Here is a 25,831-nt window from a genome sequence, read left to right as displayed (position 1 = left end):
CTCCTCTACCAACCTCCTCTTCCCCTCTTTCACCTTTCTCCTCTACCAACCTCCTCTTCCCCTCTTTCACCTTCTCCTCTACCAACCTCCTCTTCCCCTCTTTCACCTTTCTCCTCTACCAACCTCCTCTTCCCCTCTTTCACCTTTCTCTTCTACTGACCTCCTCTTCCCCTCTTTCACCTTTCTCCTCTACCAACCTCCTCTTCCCCTCTTTCACCTTTCACCTCTACCGACCTCTTCTTCCCCACTTTCACCTCTACCGACCTCCTCTTCCCCTCTTTCACCTTTCTCCTCTACCAACCTCCTCTTCCCCTCTTTCACCTTTCTCCTCTACCAACCTCCTCTTCCCCTCTTTCACCTTTCTCTTCTACCGACCTCCTCTTTCCCTCTTTCATCTTTCACTTCTACCAACCTCCTCTTCCCCTCTTTAACCTTTCTCCTCTACCGACCTCCTCTTCCCCTCTTTAACCTTTCACCTCTACCGACCTCCTCTTCCCCTCTTTCACCTTTCTCCTCTACCGACATCCTCTTCCCCTCTTTAACCTTTCACCTCTACCGACCTCTTCTTCCCCTCTTTCACCTCTACCGACCTCCTCTTCCCCTCTTTCACCTTTCTCCTCTACCAACCTCCTCCTCCCCTCTTTCACCTCTACCAACCTCCTCCTCCCCTCTTTCACCTCTACCGACCTCCTCCTCCCCTCTTTCATCTCTACCAACCTCCTCTTCCCCTCTTTCACCTCTACCGACCTCCTCTTCCCCTCTTTCACCTTTCTCCTCTACCGACCTCCTCCTCCCCTCTTTCACCTCTACCAACCTCCTCTTCCCCTCTTTCACCTCTACCAACCTCCTCTTCCCCTCTTTCACCTCAACCAACCTCCTCTTCCCCTCTTTCACCTTTCACCTCTACCAACCTCCTCTTTCACCTTTCACCTCTACCGACCTCCTCTTCCCCTCTTTCACCTTTCTCCTCTACCGACCTCCTCTTCCCCTCTTTCACCTCTACCGACCTCCTCTTCCCCTCTTTCACCTTTCACCTCTACTGACCTCTTCTTCCCCTCTTTCACCTTTCACCTCTACCGACCTCTTCTTCCCCCCTTTCACCTTTCTCCTCTACCAACCTCCTCTTCCCCTCTTTCACCTTTCTCTTTCTCATCTATCGACCTCCTTTTCCTCTTCATAATCTTTCTCTTTATACGCTACCTCCCTCCTCTTCCCTCTCTTCACCCTACGTATCACCACCCTTTCTCTGTGCCCCAGATGTGTCCTTGGTTGTCTCTGTGGGTGTTACTACACTGGGTAATGGCTAAAACTCAGACACCATTATTACAGAGTCAGAGGACATCTGTCAGAGCTACAGCTACAGAGGACCTGTTTTCACAGGGCCATGACAAATTACACCCTATTATTGCTCTACTTTTGTATACTATATAGGGAATAGGGTGTCATTTGGGACACGACCATAGAGCTCTTTCTGCTCTGAGTTTAAGGGTCTGCTATTTCAGCGATTACAGTGGGCTACAGTGTTCTCTGGCTCCTTAGACCGACACTGATGAGACTAAATCTAAAAAACAGACTTGCTAAAGTTTTACTCTGTCCCTATTATAGTCCCCATGCAGAATTTTTTTTTTTTTTACATTTACATCATTTAGCAGACGCTCTTATCCAGAGCGACTTACAAATTGGGGCATTCACCTTATGATATCCAGTGGAACAACCACTTTACAATAGTACATCTATATCTTTTTTTTTTTTGGGGGGGGGGGGTTGGTTAGAAGGATTACTTAATCCTATCCTAGGTATTCCTTAAAGAGGTGGGGTTTCAGGTGTCTCCGGAAGGTGGTGATTGACTCCGCTGTCCTGGCGTCGTGAGGGAGCTTGTTCCACCATTGGGGTGCCAGGGCAGCGAACAGTTTTGACTGGGCTGAGCGGGAACTGTGCTTCCTCAGAGGTAGGGGGGCCAGCAGGCCAGAGGTGGATGAACGCAGTGCCCTTGTTTGGGTGTAGGGCCTGATCAGAGCTTGAAGGTACGGAGGTGCCGTTCCCCTCACAGCTCCGTAGGCAAGCACCATGGTCTTGTAGCGGATGCGAGCTTCAACTGAAGCCAGTGGAGTGTGCGGAGGAGCGGGGTGACGTGAGAGAACTTGGGAAGGTATATATAGAATATGTAGAGAATATACTAGCATGTTAGCTAACTGGGGCTGAATCCACTTGTTCACATCATGTGGAGCTCACAGTGTACTAGACCCAGTATGGTATGGCTCTGTTTATTCTCTAGAGTCTAAGCTTTCCTACTGGGCTGGTTAATTACCAAAAAGACTGAAGATTCCGGTAACTTTGGTAAATTACCAGTAACTTTGCAACCCTAGGCAGGGGTTGCTTCTCAAATGGCACCCTATTCCCTTTATAGTGCATTACTTTTGTCCAGGGCCCATATGACTCTGGACAAATATAGCACATTATATATGGGAATTGGGTGCCATTTGCATTTGAGACTTGGAGTACAACAATGTAATGATTATTTATTGTTTACTTTGAAATATGCTTGAAATGTGTTTCCGTACACAATGGCTGCACTCCTGCAGAAAAATGCTTTCTGTCTATTATTTCCCTCCTTCATCTGTGGTTTCTCTGTAAAACATTCTCTTTCCCTCCTTCATCTGTGGTTTCTCTGTAAAACATTCTCTTTCCCTCCTTCATCTGTGGTTTCTCTGTAAAACATTCTCTTTCCCTCCTTCATCTGTGGTTTCTCTGTAAAACATTCTCTTTCCCTCTTCATCTGTGGTTTCTCTGTAAAACATTCTCTTTCCCTCCTTCATCTGTGGTTTCTCTGTAAAACATTCTCTTTCCCTCTTCATCTGTGGTTTCTCTGTAAAACATTCTCTTTCCCTCCTTCATCTGTGGTTTCTCTGTAAAACATTCTCTTTCCCTCTTCATCTGTGGTTTCTCTGTAAAACATTCTCTTTCCCTCTTCATCTGTGGTTTCTCTGTAAAACATTCTCTTTCCCTCCTTCATCTGTGGTTTCTCTGTAAAACATTCTCTTTCCCTCCTTCATCTGTGGTTTCTCTGTAAAACATTCTCTTTCCCTCTTCATCTGTGGTTTCTCTGTAAAACATTCTCTTTCCCTCCTTCATCTGTGGTTTCTCTGTAAAACATTCTCTTTCCCTCCTTCATCTGTGGTTTCTCTGTAAAGCAGGGAGGGAGGATCGATAGAGATACTACACAGGGTCAGTAGATAACCACAGGCCTGCTCCATGCTAATAGTTCACAGCTACTGCTCTTAGTATTGATACTAGGGTTGTGATGATACCAGTACTGCGATATTTTTCAGAATGAAAACACGGGCCTCCCGGGTGGCGCAGTGCTAGCTGCTGTGCCACCGGCCGTGACCGGGAGGCTCAGGGGGCGGTGCACAATTGGCCTAGCGTCGTCCGGGTTAGGGAGGGTTTGGCCGGCAGGGATATCCTTGTCTCATCGCGCACTAGCGACTCCTGTGGCGGGCCGGGTGCAGTGCGCGCTGACCAGGTCGCCAGGTGTACGGTGTTTCCTCCGACACATTGGTGCGGCTGGCTTCCGGGTTGGATGCGTGCTGGGTTAAGAAGCAGTGCGGCTTGGTTGGGTGGTGTTTCGGATGACGCATGGCTCTCGACCTTCGCATCTCCCGAGTCCGTATGGGAGTTGTAGCGATGAGACAAGACAGTAACTACTAACAATTGGATACCACGAAATTGGGGAGAAAAAGGGGCTAAAATAATATATATAAATACATTTTAAAAATAATGAAAACACGAAGCAGAAAGCAGAGTCTTTGGTCCTATAAAAACCTACTGTATGTAAAATATTGTGTGCTATAGCCTGGAAAATAAATAAACCTGACTCTGGATATCAACATAATGATGTTTGTTTCCAACATTAGGGCTGTTTTCCTGAAGAAGTTAAATCTGTTTCGTGTTTTGTTTCCTTGCCACGATACTAACAAGCATCGTGATACTGGTATTGTCCTGGACCTACTGAGTACACCTCTGGTTACCAGTGATGGTTGGATGACAACCCTGTCTTCTGTTGAACACACACACACACATATATATGCACCATGCATGCACGCTCACACACGCACGTTCACACGCACAGACATACACACACACACTCTCTCACACACACACACACACACACACACACACACACACACACACACACACACACACACACACCATCTTCCCAGAAAAACAGGTGGAGGTGAGAAGCTTGTGTTTACAGCCAGGGAATGTTTTTTTAGATATTTGTGGGGCTAGAAACCGGCACACGGCAATCCAGCGCTAGCTAACAGACAATGGTCTGCTCAGCACAACGATGTAATTCAAATACTAACATAGACAGACTGATTACAGCTAATATAGCTCTCCATGTATCTTAGTTACAGGCTAAATGACTGGGCTTCTGTGTGAGGAGAGACAGTTGAGGTTAAAACATCTCAACCATACCAGGAGGACTGAAGGAGGTCATTATTATTGTAAACCTAGTGTCTTATCTGTGTTTCCTCTCTGGGAGGATGGATGCAGCAGACTGTCTCTATGTAACGCCAGCTTACACTACCTATGCCAAACAACAGTGATTTGATGCTTCCAAAATGGCTCCCTACATAGTGCTCTCCTATGGACACTGGTCAAAAGTAGGGCACTATACCAGGAATAGGGTGCCATTTTGAATGAAGCCATTGACTATAACAGTTGACAATGTGGTTGCTAGTCTTTTCAATTGGCGTCTAGGCAGCCTACATCTGAACGAGATCTTGCGTACATTTTGAGCCCTGTGAAAACTTGTATAAGACAGAATATAAGTCTGTGTTAGAGCCTCAGTGGGCTGGGGCACTGTGCTTTGGCACAGAGAGAAGAGAGAGAGGAGCGAGAGGAGAGAGAGGAGAGGAGAGAGAGGAGAGAGAGGAGTGAGAGAGCGAGAGGAGTGAGAGGAGTGAGAGAGCGAGAAATAGATGCATAGAGCGAGGTGAAGTGAGAGAGATTATTATTCTAATTAATATTGTTGTTGCTGTTAATGGTAATACCATTTCCACTACTACTATTACTATTATTATTGATACCTTATTGCAGTTGGTCCCACCATTGTTGTTATAAGTGTACTTTGACAACGTAAGTCATTTAACTTGCCATGTCAATAAAGTCTACTGAATTTAATTTCATTGAAAGAGATGGAGAGAGAAATAGATGCAGAGAGAGAGAACATAATTTAATTTAACGTCTGTACTTCAGCCTTCAGTTTGATAAATCACCTCCTCGAGAGGCCCTGTAAACAGAGGCAGCACTAAACATCACATATCAGATCATAGAATTCCATTAAAAGTGTCACCTCGCCCTAATGCGCAGCTGCGTCAGGGAGCCCATTGTGATGAATGGCACTGCGCTCTTGTGCAGTGCTGCGTCAAAGGGGTACCAGTGTAATAAACGGGATTGGGAGTCCCACGGTGGAGGTGCACCACCAAGCCTACTGTAATAATAAGGGATACTGCATTAGGGTACCATTGTGACAGAAACCTAATTTGGTGACAGCAAAAAGGTCATTATTGTGACCAGAACATATAGCTTTAGTGGACCAGCCATTACCACAGTCTGAAAGTTTCAAAACGATTGGATAGTTGGGCATAATATAAGTATTTCTAGTTTAACTTGCACTCACACCCCCAGATGTTGTTTCTTCCTGCCACTGGTTCTGCTGATAGTGCTATTTCTAAGAATGGTCTTCGTTTTCCCTAATCCTCCACACCTTACTCTTGGACGTCATGGGGGTGCATCATCAAAAGAGGTGTCAGGCACAAGTCAGAGCCCCATGGCCTGTTTCTGTTCCCGCTCCTAGATTAGTCTAGGTATCTCTGGAACTCTATAGGAAGCTACACTCTGAGCCACTGGTTGAGTCTCGAATGGCACCCTAGTCCCTATATATAGTACACTAGTTTTGACCGGAGCTCTATGGGTCCTGGTTTAAAGTAGTACACTATGTAGGGATTTGGGATTCAGGCACTGAGCCCCTGTGTCCCTGAGAGGACTACCAGGGTCGTATATGTTAGTCACAGTTCAGTGTTGATTTCCTGGACTACGAATGGAAATGCCAGCAGTCGGAAAACCGCGCTCCCAAAGCTGTCGAGATCCCCCCTCCTGCTCTCCCTACTCATTTTTTCCACCCGAGGTGGAAATTGTTACCGTATGACACCATCTCTGTCGCTCACAGCAACATGGTCGTATGCCCTCACGGTCCATGCGGGTGTGTGATGAGTGAAGGATTGTGAGTGTTGACTAGACTGGAGGCCTCTGGGATATGGTATCACCTAGCGTGGGCGACTGTTGCTATTGTTCTGTTGTTTAGAGCTAGCTCGGGGGTGGGGCTAATATGGACGTTTCTGTTGTTATGGAGTGGATGACTCTTTTAAATCATGAGTTTGGTTGTTATGGAGACGGTTGCCAGGTGTGAATATGCCATGGTTGTTATAACTCTGGTATTTATGATCTTGGGATAGCACCTGATCTGGGCTTATATGTTTAATGATGGTCATGAAGTTATTGTTCTGATGACTAACATTAAATGGGAGATTTACTAGTGGTTTTATTTTACCATCATCCTTCAACAACCTTAGATTTTCACTCAATAAAATTCCTAATTATACTCAACTAATCGTAACTTATTAATGATCTTTATATGTCCTCATGCTAAAGCTGTCGTCTTACTTTATGTATTCCTGCAAACAATGAACGCTCCTACAACGTTTGGAAACATTCCAATTTGCTGTCCCAATTTGTTGTACAGCTAACATTAGAATGGTGGATCTAACACCACGTCTGTCCGTCTCACTATCGGTCTGTCTGTCTGTCGTCTGTCTTCCAGTACAGGATTGGTCAGCTGTATATGATCAGCAAGCACAGCCATGAGCAGAGTGAGCGTGGAGAAGGAGTGGAGGTGGTGCAGAATGAACCCTACGAGGACCCCACACATGGACAGGGACAGTTCACAGAAAAACGGGTCTACCTCAACAGGTAAGTGTGTACTTTCCAACTGTGATGGAAAAAGTACTCAATTGTCATACATGAGTGAAAGTAAAGTTACCGGGTTTCCCGAGTGGTGCAGCGGTCTAAGGCACTGCATTGCGGTGCTTGAGCCGCTACTACAGATCCGGTCAGTGGTATGATGTGCACAATGCCGGCTGCCGTATGGACATGGAGGTGCCATAAAACCCTCATAAGAGGACATAAAAATGTTAAGACATTATAGGTCTCATAGGTTCTATCCATAGGAGAGCAATCTATTTTATTGCATGTGTCATTTCAATCCCAATTTCTCTGTTAGTCCATCTCCACACTCTGTTGAACATGATTACTGTGTGAAATTGAATGTTTGATTCTCCATTATGTAGATTTAGATCACAATTGAATTTGCTGTTAAACGCACTGGTGAGTCTGAAATACATGTTCTGCTTCACTAATGCCTTTTCTGTGGGTTGGCCCTGAATTTGACCCAATCAGTCACACACTTTCACACACAGAGACACATGATATCATACACACTGCATGCACAAGCAAGCCGGCTTGCTCTTTCATACTCAAACATGCATACTGTATACCTCTGTCTCTCGTTCTCCGTCTTTGTCTCTCCCTCACTCTTTCTCCCTCTCGTTCTTTCTTTTTAAAATGTTTTGTTCTCTCTCTTTATCTCTTTATCTCAAACACACATACCTTTGTCGTGTCTTTGGCTATGCCGGATTAAGTGATATGACATGCTAACCTATAAAATCCTTTCTCTGTAATTAATATCACCTGATTAGCTAATCATGTAAATGTAATTAACTAGAAAGTCGGGACACCACGGAAGAGTGTTTATAGAGCCGTTATCTTCCGAATAAACTCTTAAAGACTTAGTAATATTTTACATCGATAGCAGTCCATATTAATCGTCACCTTATTTTCAGTGTCATATGAAAGTTGTAAATTCTTGGTTATCTTCACGAACCCTGGCTAACAAGTTGAATCAGCAATACAAAATTGGGTTTAATTATTTATTTACCAACTTCCTAACTAATCACACAGAATTACATATACACAGAATACAAATGATGTCATACAGAAAACGTCCCTGGTGGACGGAACCTGAATGAGGCTTGTTACACAAAGAGAGGGGGTTGGGCTTGAATGAAAGAGCGTGAAGACTGATGAACAAAGGGAGAAGCTATGCTATCGTAAATACAGAATCTTATGCGGTCTAAATTACCGCCCATTTGGAAAAGGAAAATGCAATAAATATTTACTCTGAGCTGCGCTTCGGTAGGTTGGTCGTAGATGCTGGCCGTGTTGGCCAACAGAGATCTTCCTGTCCTCGGAAGAATGTCTCTGATGGTAAATTGGATACGTTGTAGTATCTTCGTTGTGTGTTAGACTGGATCCGCCGTCCGTCCTTTCCTAGCCCACGTTTACAGCGGCCGCTGCTAACTCAACGGCTAGGAAGTATCACTTCTATAGTGAATAAGAATTCAAAGTTCATACCATTCGCAACCAAAGCTCACGCCGAGGTTGGCTTAGTTCTGTACTTGACTTGTGAGTCCTTTTAACACAGAGGCTGCAGACCTCACTTACCCGGAACAGACTGGTTACATTTTGTCAAAGGCTTATATAGTGGAGAGGGGTGTGTTTCATCGTTTATAACCCATGTCTCTTCACTGGGGCGGGCCACTGATTGAGAAGGGCTCTTTCCTTATGAAAACCCAATTCTCTCAATTAGAAGCTAAAGTTACATTTAATCTCCTAACAAATAGTTTCAAAATCAAACATTTCAATTGCACAACAATTCCATGTGAATCTGATAACTAGAATGTGTAGACTTTCCCAGGTACAGTTTATGTCGTCCTGTCATCAATCAGAATGTCTCAGATGACAACCGAACTGACATCCATACTCATTAAGTACCTGGTATATTTCCAACTGGTTCTATTCCCGAAATATGGTTCCTTTCCCCCCACTTGTTTGATGTTCCCAGACTCTCTATATTTAACAAAGGCTATTCAAAAGTCCTTCAGTAGGGTCAGAGAGAGAGGGGAAGGGAGAAAGGTATTTATGGGGGGTCATAAACCTTACCCACAGGCCAACGTCATGACACCTCTCTCTCTCGTAGTAATACTGACAGATCAGAGTCAATCAGCTGAGTCACTGACTCATAATCAGAGATGTGACCAGGAACACAGTTTAGCAGAGTGGGTACATTCCAGTTTGGGAAATGGTCAAGATGCGGTCGCCAATGGAAACAGCCTCCCAGATCCAAATTTAGCCAAATCCTCCACCAGCCAGGCAACCGTCACAACCCAAGGGGTTCTTCATGCACTAAGTGGACAGCGTTGTCGGACAGTCACAGAAAGTCACGGCCCTGCAGTGTGCTGCTCTGGGAAATCCATCAGGTCAAACTGTGTTCCGGACTGTTTCATTGTGATCACAGCAGACCTGCCTGCCTGGCGGAAGGAACTGCTCTCTGTTGATTCCATGGGTCTGGTCCCTATGGAGCGTTATCTATATCCCATTCACTGACTTCATTAGGTGTCTGGGACGTAAGGAGGCACTCTGATTGGTTTCCAGGGGGTCAGATAGGTACAAACCGGGCCAGCAATGGGCGACATCTTAAATGGCACCCTATTCCCTTTATAATGCATTATTCCCTATGGCAAAATGTCCACTACTTTTGACCATAGGGAATAGAGTGACATTTGGGACGCAGGTCATGGTAATGGGTGGTACCAGTAATGTATGGTATCTATGGGTGGTACCAGTAATGTATGGTAACTATGGGTGGTACCAGTAATGTATGGTATCTATGGGTGGTACCAGTAATGTATGGTATCTATGGGTGGTACCAGTAATGTATGGTAACTATGGGTGGTACCAGTAATGTATGGTAACTATGGGTGGTACCAGTAATGTATGGTAACTATGGGTGGTACCAGTAATGTATGGTAACTATGGGTGGTACCAGTAATGTATGGTGTCTATGGGTGGTACCAGTAATGTATGGTAACTATGGGTGGTACCAGTAATGTATGGTGTCTATGGGTGGTACCAGTAATGTATGGTGTCTATGGGTGGTACCAGTAATGTATGGTGTCTATGGGTGGTACCATTAATGTATGGTATCGATGGGTGGTACCAGTAATGTATGGTAACTATGGGTGGTACCAGTAATGTATGGTATCTATGGGTGGTACCAGTAATGTATGGTAACTATGGGTGGTACCAGTAATGTATGGTATCTATGGGTGGTACCAGTAATGTATGGTATCTATGGGTGGTACCAGTAATGTATGGTAACTATGGGTGGTACCAGTAATGTATGGTAACTATGGGTGGTACCAGTAATGTATGGTAACTATGGGTGGTACCAGTAATGTATGGTAACTATGGGTGGTACCAGTAATGTATGGTGTCTATGGGTGGTACCAGTAATGTATGGTAACTATGGGTGGTACCAGTAATGTATGGTGTCTATGGGTGGTACCAGTAATGTATGGTGTCTATGGGTGGTACCAGTAATGTATGGTGTCTATGGGTGGTACCATTAATGTATGGTATCGATGGGTGGTACCAGTAATGTATGGTAACTATGGGTGGTACCAGTAATGTATGGTATCTATGGGTGGTACCAGTAATGTATGGTAACTATGGGTGGTACCAGTAATGTATGGTATCGATGGGTGGTACCAGTAATGTATGGTAACTATGGGTGGTACCAGTAATGTATGGTATCTATGGGTGGTACCAGTAATGTATGGTAACTATGGGTGGTACCAGTAATGTATGGTATCTATGGGTGGTACCAGTAATGTATGGTAACTATGGGTGGTACCAGTAATGTATGGTAACTATGGGTGGTACTGGGTCCCAGTTCACAAGTTACAGATGCCCACTTCTTCTGAAACTCAAGTTTTTAAACGTAATTTCAAAACCTTAGTTCTAATTTAGCACACATTGTGTTACCATTCACTTCCCTGTAGAGATTTGAGTGTAGGTTTTAGATTTTAGAATGCCAGGCGAGGCAGAAAGAGAAAGAACTGGAAAAGACAGAGAGGAGTGGGGTTTTTCAGACAGAAGTAAGACTGGTAGCTGCCTGTGTGAGCTCTGAAGGGAGAGGAGATCAGCATTGTGTAAGTGGTGGATCATTCAACAGTCACGTTGGGAAGCTGTACCTGCCTTCCCACCCACAGACCACCTGCTACCACAGCCAGACAAGTACGTGTGTGTGAGAGTTTGTGTGTGCAGAAAGGGAGGGTGAGGACATAAAAGTGGTCCTCTATACTTTGCTATTTAAAGGTCCGTCAGTAAGAGTACAATGAACACAGCATGTCAGTCCTCTGTGGAACTGACAGGAGATTAACGACTGGAGGATCTGTGGACTGGGACCAACAGGAACACTATATTCAGCCCACAGGAGGCTGCTGAGGGGAGGACGGCCCATCATAATGGCCGTAACGGAGCGCCTGGAATGGCACCAAACACATGGAAACAATGTGTTTTGTGTATTTGATACCGTTCCACCAGCCCATCATCCCCAATGAAGGTGCCCCCAACCTCATGTGATTCAGCCATCTAATCAACAAGGCTGAGGGAGGGAGGGAGGGAGGGAGGGAGGGAGGGAGGGAGGGAGGGTTGTGCTCCAACATTACTCAGTAAATGTAACATTTTGAGTGAGAATCCTCCCCCAGTGGCATTTGGCTGTTTAAAATGGCAGCCGCCCACCTTCTGTTGACAGAGCTATTTGCAACTTAATGGCTGGCCTGGTGCTGCGGTCTGCACTTCTCCAATGTATGATATTGACTGCAGTAAACTACCCCACCCATGACACGCCCAATATTTATGGGTCTCTGTCCCTCATACACAGCCGTTTTGGCTGTACCTGTTGGCATTTGCTGATGTGGGCTTTCTGCTTCGATTCATCCACACAAATGTAGTGTCCAGATGGAATTGGGATAAAATATACTTTATGCCTCTAATAAAGTTTATGCCTCCACCCAAGGGCTCAAAATCTCAGTCTCAATTTAATTTGTTCTCATAGGATTCTTCTCCTCTCTCCTCGTATTTAACAGTTTTAACTCAGCATTTTGCTTTTCCAAACTTTTCCAAAATAAAAGCATCCAGCTCAGCATCACAGCAGCAGACATCTTTGCTGCTCATCCTTCCAGCTCTGGTTCTCTGGTTAGGGGTTTGATAGGACATTCTTGAATGGGTTCTCCCTGATTGGCTACAAGGTCAGACCATCAGACCATGATGGTCACAGAGGTTCCTTTAGTTCTGAATGAGAAAACCCCTGGCTGTGTTCTCTCCCTTTTGCTGCAGGTTGCCCAGTAAAATCAACATAATCTACAGAATTTTGAGCCACAATGGCCACCCAGCTGTCTCCATTGTCGGCTCCTCATAGCTGGCGCCAGTTACTGTATAGGGTCTAACAGGGAGGAAGGGGTAGCAAGGGGTGGAAGGGTTCAGGTCTATGATTCAGATGGATGTCATGTCTTCTCTCATTTCTGCTTGATGCTGTTCTCTCTCACTGTGCTATCACTCCACCTTACCTCTACTTCTCCCCTCTTCTTGTCTCTTCTCATCCCTCGTTCCCTTGCTTCTCTCTTTTCTTCACTCCACTCCTCCCTTATTTCATTCAGCTCACTTGTCTTCTTCTCTCTTTCAGTAAGCTCCCTAGCTGGGCCAGGGCGGTGGTCCCTAAAATCTTCTATGTGACAGAGAAGGCCTGGAACTACTACCCCTACACCATCACAGGTAACCACTCCTAGGACCATTACACTGTAACACCTCTACACTACTACCTACACCATCACAGGTAACCACTCCTAGGACCATTACACTGTAACACCTCTACACTACTACCTACACCATCACAGGTAACCACTCCTAGGACCATTACACTGTAACACCTCTACACTACTACCTACACCATCACAGGTAACCACTCCTAGGACCATTACACTGTAACACCTCTACACTACCACCTACACCATCACAGGTAACCACTCCTAGGACCATTACACTGTAACACCTCTACACTACCACCTACACCATCACAGGTAACCACTCCTAGGACCATTACACTGTAACACCTCTACACTACCACCTACACCATCACAGGTAACCACTCCTAGGACCATTACACTGTAACACCTCTACACTACTACCTACACCATCACAGGTAACCACTCCTAGGACCATTACACTGTAACACCTCTACACTACCACCTACACCATCACAGGTAACCACTCCTAGGACCATTACACTGTAACACCTCTACACTACCACCTACACCATCACAGGTAACCACTCCTAGGACCATTACACTGTAACACCTCTACACTACCACCTACACCATCACAGGTAACCACTACTAGGACCATTACACTGTAACACCTCTACACTACTACCTACACCATCACAGGTAACCACTCCTAGGACCATTACACTGTAACACCTCTACACTACTACCTACATCATCACAGGTAACCACTCCTAGGACCATTACACTGTAACACCTCTACACTACTACCTACACCATCATAGGTAACCACTCCTAGGACCATTACACTGTAACACCTCTACACTAATACCTACACCATCACAGGTAACCACTCCTAGGACCATTACACTGTAACACCTCTACACTACTACCTACACCATCATAGGTAACCACTCCTAGGACCATTAAACTGTAACACCTCTACACTACTACCTACACCATCACAGGTAACCACTCCTAGGACCATTACACTGTAACACCTCTACACTACTACCTACACCATCACAGGTAACCACTCCTAGGACCATTACACTGTAACACCTCTACACTACTACCTACACCATCACAGGTAACCACTCCTAGGACCATTACACTGTAACACCTCTACACTACTACCTACACCATCACAGGTAACCACTCCTAGGACCATTACTCTGTAACACCTCTACACTACTACCTACACCATCACAGGTAACCACTCCTAGGACCATTACTCTGTAACACCTCTACACTACTACCTACACCATCACAGGTAACCACTACTAGGACATTACACTGTAACACCTCTACACTACTACCTACACCATCACAGGTAACCACTCCTAGGACCATTACACTGTAACACCTCTACACTACTACCTACACCATCATAGGTAACCACTCCTAGGACCATTACACTGTAACACCTCTACACTACTACCTACACCATCACAGGTAACCACTACTAGGACCATTACACTGTAACACCTCTACACTACTACCTACACCATCACAGGTAACCACTACTAGGACCATTACACTGTAACACCTCTACACTACTACCTACACCATCACAGGTAACCACTCCTAGGACCATTACACTGTAACACCTCTACACTACTACCTACACCATCACAGGTAACCACTACTAGGACATTACACTGTAACACCTCTACACTACTACCTACACCATCACAGGTAACCACTCCTAGGACCATTACACTGTAACACCTCTACACTACTACCTACACCATCACAGGTAACCACTCCTAGGACCATTACACTGTAACACCTCTACACTACTACCTACACCATCACAGGTAACCACTCCTAGGACCATTACACTGTAACACCTCTACACTACTACCTACACCATCACAGGTAACCACTCCTAGGACCATTACACTGTAACACCTCTACACTACCACCTACACCATCACAGGTAACCACTCCTAGGACCATTACACTGTAACACCTCTACACTACCACCTACACCATCACAGGTAACCACTCCTAGGACCATTACACTGTAACACCTCTACACTACTACCTACACCATCACAGGTAACCACTACTAGGACCATTACACTGTAACACCTCTACACTACTACCTACACCATAACAGGTAACCACTCCTAGGACCATTACACTGTAACACCTCTACACTACTACCTACATCATCACAGGTAACCACTCCTAGGACCATTACACTGTAACACCTCTACACTACTACCTACACCATCATAGGTAACCACTCCTAGGACCATTACACTGTAACACCTCTACACTAATACCTACACCATCACAGGTAACCACTCCTAGGACCATTACACTGTAACACCTCTACACTACTACCTACACCATCATAGGTAACCACTCCTAGGACCATTAAACTGTAACACCTCTACACTACTACCTACACCATCACAGGTAACCACTCCTAGGACCATTACACTGTAACACCTCTACACTACTACCTACACCATCACAGGTAACCACTCCTAGGACCATTACACTGTAACACCTCTACACTACTACCTACACCATCACAGGTAACCACTCCTAGGACCATTACACTGTAACACCTCTACACTACTACCTACACCATCACAGGTAACCACTCCTAGGACCATTACTCTGTAACACCTCTACACTACTACCTACACCATCACAGGTAACCACTCCTAGGACCATTACTCTGTAACACCTCTACACTACTACCTACACCATCACAGGTAACCACTACTAGGACATTACACTGTAACACCTCTACACTACTACCTACACCATCACAGGTAACCACTCCTAGGACCATTACACTGTAACACCTCTACACTACTACCTACACCATCACAGGTAACCACTCCTAGGACCATTACACTGTAACACCTCTACACTACTACCTACACCATCACAGGTAACCACTACTAGGACCATTACACTGTAACACCTCTACACTACTACCTACACCATCACAGGTAACCACTACTAGGACCATTACACTGTAACACCTCTACACTACTACCTACACCATCACAGGTAACCACTCCTAGGACCATTACACTGTAACACCTCTACACTACTACCTACACCATCACAGGTAACCACTACTAGGACCATTACACTGTAACACCTCTACACTACTACGTACACCATCACAGGTAACCACTCCTAGGACCATTACACTGTAACACCTCTACACTACTACCTACACCATCACAGGTAACCACTCCTAGGACCATTACACTGTAACACCTCTACACTACTACCTACACCATCACAGGTAACCACTCCTAGGACCATTACACTGTAACACCTCTACACTACTACCTACACCATCACAGGTAACCACTCCTAGGACCATTACACTGTAACACCTCTACACTACTACCTACACCATCACAGGTAACCACTCCTAGGACCATTACACTGTAACACCTCTAATCACTATTAGTCTCTCTCTCTCTCTGTTCTGGTCCCTCTTATCCCTGAGGGGAAGAGCAGTACAGGACAGTACAGTGTGTCTGATAATGGAAAGGAGAAAAGGGGATACCTGGTCAGTTGTACAACTGAATGCATTCAACCCAAATGTGTCTTCCTCATTTAATCCAAGCCCTCTGAATTAGAGAGGTGCGGGGGCTGCCTTAATCGACATCCATGTCTTCAGCGCCCAAGAGCAATTGTTGTTGGGGGTTAACTGCCTCACTCAAGGGAAGAACGGCACATTTTTCCACCTTGCCGGCTTGGGGATTCAAATCATGGACTGTACTGTACTCTGATAGACATTGTGATAATGGTCTATAGCTAGGTGATGGACTGTACTGTACTCTGATAGACATTGTAATAATGGTCTATAGATAGGTGATGGACTGTACTGTACTCTGATAGACATTGTGATAATGGTCTATAGCTAGGTGATGGACTGTACTGTACTCTGATAGACATTGTGATAATGGTCTATAGCTAGGTGATGGACTGTACTGTACTCTGATAGACATTGTGATAATGGTCTATAGATAGGTGATGGACTGTACTGTACTCTGATAGACATTGTGATAATGGTCTATAACTAGGTGATGGACTGTACTGTACTCTGATAGACATTGTGATAATGGTCTATAGCTAGGTGATGGACTGTACTGTACTCTGATAGACATTGTGATAATGGTCTATAGATAGGTGATGGACTGTACTGTACTCTGATAGACATTGTGATAATGGTCTATAACTAGGTGATGGACTGTACTGTACTCTGATAGACATTGTGATAATGGTCTATAGCTAGGTGATGGACTGTACTGTACTCTGATAGACATTGTGATAATGGTCTATAGATAGGTGATGGACTGTACTGTTCTCTGATAGACATTGTGATAATGGTCTATAGATAGGTGATGGACTGTACTGTACTCTGATAGACATTGTGATAATGGTCTATAGCTAGGTGATGGACTGTACTGTACTCCGCACAGGGACTATTTGTCCTGGCTGGCTAGTTAGGACTGGACTGACTAATAGCTCTATCTGTTCTCAACCTTCTATATCTGTTCAGACCCAACATATTCCCCAGCTTCATCCCCCTACCACACACACGCGCGCACACACACACACACACACACACACACACGAAAACACACACTATTCCCTTCCTCAGAGAGAAGAATCCCAATAACTTGTTGGGAGGGATGGAGGGAGTGATGGAGGATGACATGATGAGAGGGTCATATTATTAGAGAGCTCTAAAAGAAAACAAGCTCCCACTGCTCCTTATTGTCCTTCTCAGGTGTCCTCTTAACACATGATGCTCTCTCTCCCTCTCTTCTCTTGTTTCACTCCTCTTTCTCTCTCTCTCTCCTCTTGTTAAACGCCCTCCCCTCTTTCACTCCCCCTCACTCTTTCTCTCTCTCTCATCTCTCCTCTTGTTTAACTCCCTCCCATCTTTCTCTCTCTCTCTCTCTCTCTCTCTCTCTCTCTCTCTTTCCTCTTGTTTAACCCCCTCCCCTCTTTCACTCTCTCTCTCCATCTCTCTCTTGTCCTGGATTCTTCTCCTGCTGTGACGCAGAGTACACTGTGAGTATCCCACTGATGTTCCTTACACACACACACACACACACACACACACACACACACACACACACACACACACACACACACACACACACACACACACACACACACACACACACACACACACTCTCCTCATTACGCCTCCAGAGTGGCGCAGCGATCTAAGGCACTGCATTGCGGTGTTAGAAGTGTCACTACAGACCCTGGTTAGTTCCCAGGCTGTGTCACAACCGGCCGTGATCGGGAGTCCCATAGGGCGGTGCACAATTGGCCCAGTGTCGTCCGAGTTTGGGGAGGTTGTGGCTGGGGGGTGGGGGGGTAGGCAGTCATTGTAAATAAGAATTGGTTCTTAACTGTCTAGTTAAATAAAGAAACTAGCAGAAGACATGCAGAGCAGTCTGCCAGAAGTCAGGGGTTAGGTGAGTGTGTGCTCCGATGATGGACAGAAGAGTATGAAACCTTTTATTCCTGTGGAATTCCATCTCTGTTTTGAATCAGTGAATGGTTCCCCCAGACAACACTCAGAGATGTACAGAGCAGCAATACAATGCCATGGCAATGCTGTGTGGGTCCTTAAATTCCAAATCTAATAGCTAAATTATCCTTGGTATGACCATCTTAAAACAATTCCATATGTTCACTTAATAGCTTAGACTCTGCTGTAAAGCAACAAGCTCAATTTGATTAGGCTTTGCATGTCATTAAAGGGACTTCAATATGAAATATTATTTAATTAGCCTATAATATTTAAATGAGTTTTACAGACAGCTTTATCTATTGTTCTGGTTCTATATTTAGCCATTGAGGATTTATTTTCTACTACCTCAGACTGCGTCCTAAATGGCACCCTTTCCCCTATATACTGTACTTCTTTTGACCAGAGTCCTCTGGGCTCTACATAGGGAATATGATGGTATTTGGGACACAACCTCATTCATGTATGGGCTTTTACTGAAATTATTAAAGGAGAGCTGCTCGGTTACACAATGCACTTAACCTTGTGTCAGTAGATTGGGTGTAGTATGCCAAACAGCTCTGTTGAAGTGGAGGGATTGAAGGCGTCTCCTGCCTCCGTTTTGTAGGACAGGAGATGTTATTTTAAACAAACAAAAGGGATGGATGTGCTGAAGATAATGTTGGTTCAGATGAAGATAAGGTGAACACACACACACCCTCGCTCTAGAAAAGCGCGCGCACACACACACACACAACCTCCTGCAGCAAGCCTATAGCCTGGGCCCCACCCCATGCTGCTGCACTGTGAACCTATTCATTCCTTCCCGTTCTCTCTATTCTAAAGACACATACGAACACACACACGTACAGAAACACACTCACTCACTCATACCGTTATGTAACTGGAGATCTATTGACCTTTATTGTAATTAAGGTGTTAAAGAGTTAATCTAATCAAAGCCTATGGTGAGAGCAGTGTGATTGATGATTGACTAGCCAAGGGGGGACGGGGAGGAAGGTGTGAATGATAGTTGACTAACCATGGGGGACGGGGAGGAAGGTATGAGTGATAGTTGACTAACCATGGGGGGACGGGGAGGAAGGTATGAGCGATAGTTGACTAGCCATGGGGGGACGGAGAGGAAGGTATGAGTGATAGTTGACTAACCATGGGGGGACGGGGAGGAAGATATGAGTGATAGTTGACTAACCATGGGGGGACGGGGAGGAAGGTATGAGTGATAGTTGACTAGCCATGGGGGGACGGAGAGGAAGGTATGAGTGATAGTTGACTAACCATGGGGGGACGGGGAGGAAGGTATGAGTGATAGTTGACTAACCATGGGGGGACGGGGAGGAAGGTATGAGTGATAGTTGACTAGCCATGGGGGGGGACGGGGAGGAAGGTATGAGTGATAGTTGACTAACCATGGGGGGACGGGGAGGAAGGTATGAGTGATAGTTGACTAACCATGGGGGGACGGGGAGGAAGGTATGAGTGATAGTTGACTAACCATGGGGGGACGAGGAGGAAGGTATGAGTGATAGTTGACTAGCCATGGGGGGACGGAGAGGAAGGTATGAGTGATAGTTGACTAGCCAAGGGGGGACGGGGAGGAAGGTATGAGTGATAGTTGACTAACCATGGGGGGACGGAGAGGAAGGTATGAGTGATAGTTGACTAGCCATGGGGGGACGGAGAGGAAGGTATGAGTGATAGTTGACTAATCATGGGGGGACGGAGAGGAAGGTATGAGTGATAGTTGACTAGCCATGGGGGGGCGGAGAGGAAGGTATGAGTGATAGTTGACTAGCCATGGGGGGACGGAGAGGAAGGTATGAGTGATAGTTGACTAGCCATGGGGGGATGGGGAGGAAGGTATGAGTGATAGTTGACTAGCCAAGGGGGGACGGGGAGGAAGGTATGAGTGATAGTTGACTATCCTAGGGGGGACGGGGAGGAAGGTATGAGTGATAGTTGACTAACCATGGGGGGACGGGGAGGAAGGTATGAGTGATAGTTGACTAAGCATGGGGGGACGGGGAGGAAGGTATGAGTGATAGTTGACTAACCATGGGGGGACGGGGAGGAAGGTATGAGTGATAGTTGACTAACCATGGGGGACGGGGAGGAAGGTATGAGTGATAGTTGACTAACCATGGGGGGACGGGGAGGAAGGTATGAGTGATAGTTGACTATCCTAGGGGGACGGGGAGGAATAGTTGACTAGCCAAGGGGGGAGTGATAGTTGACTAGCCAAGGGGGGATAGTTGACTAGCCAAGGGGGGATGTAGAGTAAGGAATGAGTGATAGTTGACTAACCATGGGGGGACGGGGAGGAACATATGAGTGATAGTTGACTAACCATGGGGCCATGTGGAGGAAGGTATAATCATTATTACTATTTGGGACTGAGACATACCAAGTCAAAATATTGTCTTAATGTGTCTCTATTCTGTGTGTAATCTCCTGCTGTTCTCTCCTCTTCTCTAGTGTTCCTTTCTGCCAAAGTTCTCCATTCACATAGAGACCAAGTATGAGGACAACAAAGGCAGCAATGACAATGTCAGTATGGTTGTCTGTGCATGGTTATGGTGTGTGTCTGTGAGGGGTCATGGTGTGTGTGAGGGGTCATGGTGTGTGTGAGTGGTCATGGTGTGTATATGTGACTGGTCGTGATGTGTGTCTGTGAGTGGTGTGTGTCTGTGCATGGTCATGGTGTGTGTCTGTGAGTGGTCATGTTGTGTGTCTGTGAGTGGTCATGGTGTGTGTCTGTGAGGGGTGTGTGTCAGTGCATGGTCATGGTGTGTGTCTGTGAGTGGTCATGTTGTGTGTCTGTGAGTGGTCATGGTGTGTGTCTATGAGTGGTCATGTTGTGTGTCTGTGAGTGGTCATGGTGTGTGTCTGTGAGTGGTCATGGTGTGTGTCTGTGAGTGGTCATGGTGTGTGTCTGTGAGGGGTCATGGTGTGTGTCTGTGAGTGGTCATGGTGTGTGTCTGTGAGTGGTGTGTGTCAGTGCATGGTAATGGTGTGTGTCTGTGAGTGGTCATGTTGTGTGTCTGTGAGTGGTCATGGTGTGTGTCTGTGAGTGTTCATGGTGTGTGTCTGTGAGTGGTCATGGTGTGTGTCTGTGAGTGGTCATGTTGTGTGTCTGTGAGTGGTCATGGTGTGTGTCTGTGAGGGGTCATGGTGTGTGTCTGTGAGTGGTCATGTTGTGTGTCTGTGAGGGGTCATGGTGTGTGTCTGTGAGTGGTCATGGTGTGTGTCTGTGAGTGGTGTGTGTCAGTGCATGGTCATGGTGTGTGTCTGTGAGTGGTCATGTTGTGTGTCTGTGAGTGGTCATGGTGTGTGTCTGTGAGGGGTGTGTGTCAGTGCATGGTCATGGTGTGTGTCTGTGAGTGGTCATGTTGTGTGTCTGTGAGTGGTCATGGTGTGTGTCTGTGAGTGGTCATGGTGTGTGTCTGTGAGTGGTCATGGTGTGTGTCTGTGAGTGGTCATGGTGTGTGTCTGTGAGGGATCATGGTGTGTGTCTGTGAGTGGTCATGGTGTGTGTCTGTGAGTGGTGTGTGTCAGTGCATGGTAATGGTGTGTGTCTGTGAGTGGTCATGTTGTGTGTCTGTGAGTGGTCATGGTGTGTGTCTGTGAGTGGTCATGGTGTGTGTCTGTGAGTGGTCATGGTGTGTGTCTGTGAGTGGTCATGGTGTGTGTCTGTGAGTAGTCATGGTGTGTGTCTGTGAGTGGTCATGTTGTGTGTCTGTGAGTGGTCATGGTGTGTGTCTGTGAGTGGTCATGGTGTGTGTCTGTGAGTGGTCATGGTGTGTGTCTGTGCATGGTCATGGTGTGTATCTGTGAGTGGTCATGTTGTGTGTCTCTGAGTGGTCATGGTGTGTGTCTCTGAGTGGTCATGGTGTGTGTCTGTGAATGGTCATGGTGTGTGTCTGTGAGTGGTCATGGTGTGTGTCTGTGAGTGGTGTGTGTCAGTGCATGGTCATGGTGTGTGTCTGTGAGTGGTCATGTTGTGTGTCTGTGAGTGGTCATGTTGTGTGTCTGTGAGTGGTCATGGTGTGTGTCTGTGAGGGGTCATGGTGTGTGTCTGTGAGTGGTCATGTTGTGTGACTGTGAGTGGTCATGTTGTGTGTCTGAGTGGTCATGGTGTGTGTCTGTGAGTGGTCATGGTGTGTGTCTGTGAGTGGTCATGGTGTGTGTCTGTGAGTGGTCATGGTGTGTGTCTGTGAGTAGTCATGGTGTGTGTCTGTGAGTGGTCATGTTGTGTGTCTGTGAGTGGTCATGGTGTGTGTCTGTGAGTGGTCATGGTGTGTGTCTGTGCATGGTCATGGTGTGTGTCTGTGCGTGGTCATGGTGTGTATCTGTGAGTGGTCATGTTGTGTGTCTGTGAGTGGTCATGTTGTGTGTCTGTGAGTGGTCATGGTGTGTGTCTGTGAGTGGTTATGGTGTGTGTCTGTGAGTGGTCATGGTGTGTGTCTGTGCATGGTAATGGTGTGTATCTGTGAGTGGTCATGTTGTGTGTCTGTGAGGGGTCATGGTGTGTGTCTCTGAGTGGTCATGGTGTGTGTCTGTGAGTGGTCATGGTGTGTGTCTGTGAGTGGTCATGGTGTGTGTCTGTGAGTGGTGTGTGTCAGTGCATGGTCATGGTGTGTGTCTGTGAGTGGTCATGTTGTGTGTCTGTGAGTGGTCATGGTGTGTGTCTGTGAGGGGTCATGGTGTGTGTCTGTGAGTGGTCATGTTGTGTGTCTGTGAGGGGTCATGGTGTGTGTCTGTGAGTGGTCATGGTGGGTGTCTGTGAGTGGTGTGTGTCAGTGCATGGTCATGGTGTGTGACTGTGAGTGGTCATGTTGTGTGTCTGTGAGTCGTAATGGTGTGTGTCTGTGAGTGGTCATGGTGTGTGTCTGTGAGTGGTCATGGTGTGTGTCTGTGAGTGGTCATGGTGTGTGTCTGTGAGTAGTCATGGTGTGTGTCTGTGAGTGGTCATGTTGTGTGTCTGTGAGTTGTCATGGTGTGTGTCTGTGAGTGGTCATGGTGTGTGTCTGTGAGTGGTCATGGTGTGTGTCTGTGCATGGTCATGGTGTGTATCTGTGAGTGGTCATGTTGTGTGTCTGTGAGTGGTCATGTTGTGTGTCTGTGAGGGGTCATGGTGTGTGTCTCTGAGTGGTCATGGTGTGTGTCTGTGAGTGGTCATGTTGTGTGTCTGTGAGGGGTCATGGTGTGTGTCTCTGAGTGGTCATGGTGTGTGTCTGTGAGTGGTCATGTTGTGTGTCTGTGAGGGGTCATGGTGTGTGTCTGTGAGTGGTCATGGTGTGTGTCTGTGAGTGGTCATGGTGTGTGTCTGTGAGTGGTCATGGTGTGTGTCTGTGAGTGGTCATGTTGTGTGTCTGTGAGGGGTCATGGTGTGTGTCTGTGAGTGGTCATGGTGTGTGTCTGTGAGTGGTGTGTGTCAGTGCATGGTCATGGTGTGTGTCTGTGAGTGGTGTGTGTCAGTGCATGGTCATGGTGTGTGTCTGAGTGGTCATGTTGTGTGTCTGTGAGTGGTCATGGTGTGTGTCTGTGAGTGGTCATGGTGTGTGTCTGTGAGTGGTCATGGTGTGTGTCTGTGAGTGGTCATGGTGTGTGTCTGTGAGTGGTCATGGTGTGTGTCTGTGAGTGGTCATGGTGTGTGTCTGTGAGTTGTCATGGTGTGTGTCTGTGAGTGGTTATGGTGTGTGTCTGTGAGTGGTTATGGTGTGTGTCTGTGCATGGTAATGGTGTGTATCTGTGAGTGGTCATGTTGTGTGTCTGTGAGGGGTCATGGTGTGTGTCTCTGAGTGGTCATGGTGTGTGTCTGTGAGTGGTCATGGTGTGTGTCTGTGAGTGGTCATGGTGTGTGTCTGTGAGTGGTGTGTGTCAGTGCATGGTCATGGTGTGTGTCTGTGAGATGTCATGTTGTGTGTCTGTGAGTGAGTGGTCATGGTGTGTGTCTGTGAGGGGTCATGGTGTGTGTCTGTGAGTGGTCATGTTGTGTGTCTGTGAGGGGTCATGGTGTGTGTCTGTGAGTGGTCATGGTGGGTGTCTGTGAGTGGTGTGTGTCAGTGCATGGTCATGGTGTGTGACTGTGAGTGGTCATGTTGTGTGTCTGTGAGTCGTAATGGTGTGTGTCTGTAAGTGGTCATGGTGTGTGTCTGTGAGGGGTCATGGTGTGTGTCTGTGAGTGGTCATGGTGTGTGTCTGTGAGTAGTCATGGTGTGTGTCTGTGAGTGGTCATGTTGTGTGTCTGTGAGTTGTCATGGTGTGTGTCTGTGAGTGGTCATGGTGTGTGTCTGTGAGTGGTCATGGTGTGTGTCTGTGCATGGTCATGGTGTGTATCTGTGAGTGGTCATGTTGTGTGTCTGTGAGTGGTCATGTTGTGTGTCTGTGAGGGGTCATGGTGTGTGTCTCTGAGTGGTCATGGTGTGTGTCTGTGAGTGGTCATGTTGTGTGTCTGTGAGGGGTCATGGTGTGTGTCTCTGAGTGGTCATGGTGTGTGTCTGTGAGTGGTCATGTTGTGTGTCTGTGAGGGGTCATGGTGTGTGTCTGTGAGTGGTCATGGTGTGTGTCTGTGAGTGGTCATGGTGTGTGTCTGTGAGTGGTCATGGTGTGTGTCTGTGAGTGGTCATGTTGTGTGTCTGTGAGTGGTCATGTTGTGTGTCTGTGAGTGGTCATGGTGTGTGTCTGTGAGGGGTCATGGTGTGTGTCTGTGAGTGGTCATGTTGTGTGTCTGTGAGGGGTCATGGTGTGTGTCTGTGAGTGGTCATGGTGTGTGTCTGTGAGTGGTGTGTGTCAGTGCATGGTCATGGTGTGTGTCTGTGAGTGGTGTGTGTCAGTGCATGGTCATGGTGTGTGTCTGAGTGGTCATGTTGTGTGTCTGTGAGTGGTCATGGTGTGTGTCTGTGAGTGGTCATGGTGTGTGTCTGTGAGTGGTCATGGTGTGTGTCTGTGAGTGGTCATGGTGTGTGTCTGTGAGTAGTCATGGTGTGTGTCTGTGAGTGGTCATGGTGTGTGTCTGTGAGTGGTCATGGTGTGTGTCTGTGAGTTGTCATGGTGTGTGTCTGTGAGTGGTCATGGTGTGTGTCTGTGCATGGTCATGGTGTGTATCTGTGAGTGGTCATGTTGTGTGTCTGTGAGTGGTCATTTTGTGTGTCTGTGAGGGGTCATGGTGTGTGTCTGTGAGTGGTCATGGTGTGTGTCTGTGAGTGGTCATGGTGTGTGTCTGTGAGTGGTGTGTGTCAGTGCATGGTCATGTTGTGTGTCTGTGAGTGGTCATGTTGTGTGTCTGTGAGTGGTCATGGTGTGTGTCTGTGAGGGGTCATGGTGTGTGTCTGTGCATGGTCATGGTGTGTATCTGTGAGTGGTCATGTTGTGTGTCTGTGAGGGGTCATGGTGTGTGTCTGTGAGGGGTCATGGTGTGTGTCTGTGAGTGGTCATGGTGTGTGTCAGTGAGGGGTCATGGTGTGTGTCTGTGTGTGGTCAT

At 46.6% G+C, this 25,831-nt stretch overlaps 1 protein-coding gene across 2 annotated transcripts in view; it reads left to right on the top strand.

Annotated features, from left to right (window-relative positions):
- pitpnc1a (phosphatidylinositol transfer protein cytoplasmic 1a) overlaps positions 1-25,831 on the top strand; it is a 111,508-nt gene that overhangs the window by 65,130 nt on the left and 20,547 nt on the right. Inside the window, exons 2-5 of one of the 2 annotated variants that reach the window (XM_029771779.1) lie at positions 6,887-7,035; positions 12,710-12,798; positions 17,869-17,876; positions 20,824-20,895. In XM_029771779.1, coding sequence (XP_029627639.1) covers positions 6,887-7,035; positions 12,710-12,798; positions 17,869-17,876; positions 20,824-20,895 — 318 coding nt within the window. The remainder of the gene's footprint in view (positions 1-6,886; positions 7,036-12,709; positions 12,799-17,868; positions 17,877-20,823; positions 20,896-25,831) is intronic. The other variant, XM_029771788.1, reaches the window with a different exon arrangement.

This window comes from Salmo trutta, chromosome 1 (assembly GCF_901001165.1).
Source record: "Salmo trutta chromosome 1, fSalTru1.1, whole genome shotgun sequence".
NCBI classification, from domain to species: domain Eukaryota; kingdom Metazoa; phylum Chordata; class Actinopteri; order Salmoniformes; family Salmonidae; genus Salmo; species Salmo trutta.
This window is presented reverse-complemented; position numbering and strand designations above follow the sequence as displayed.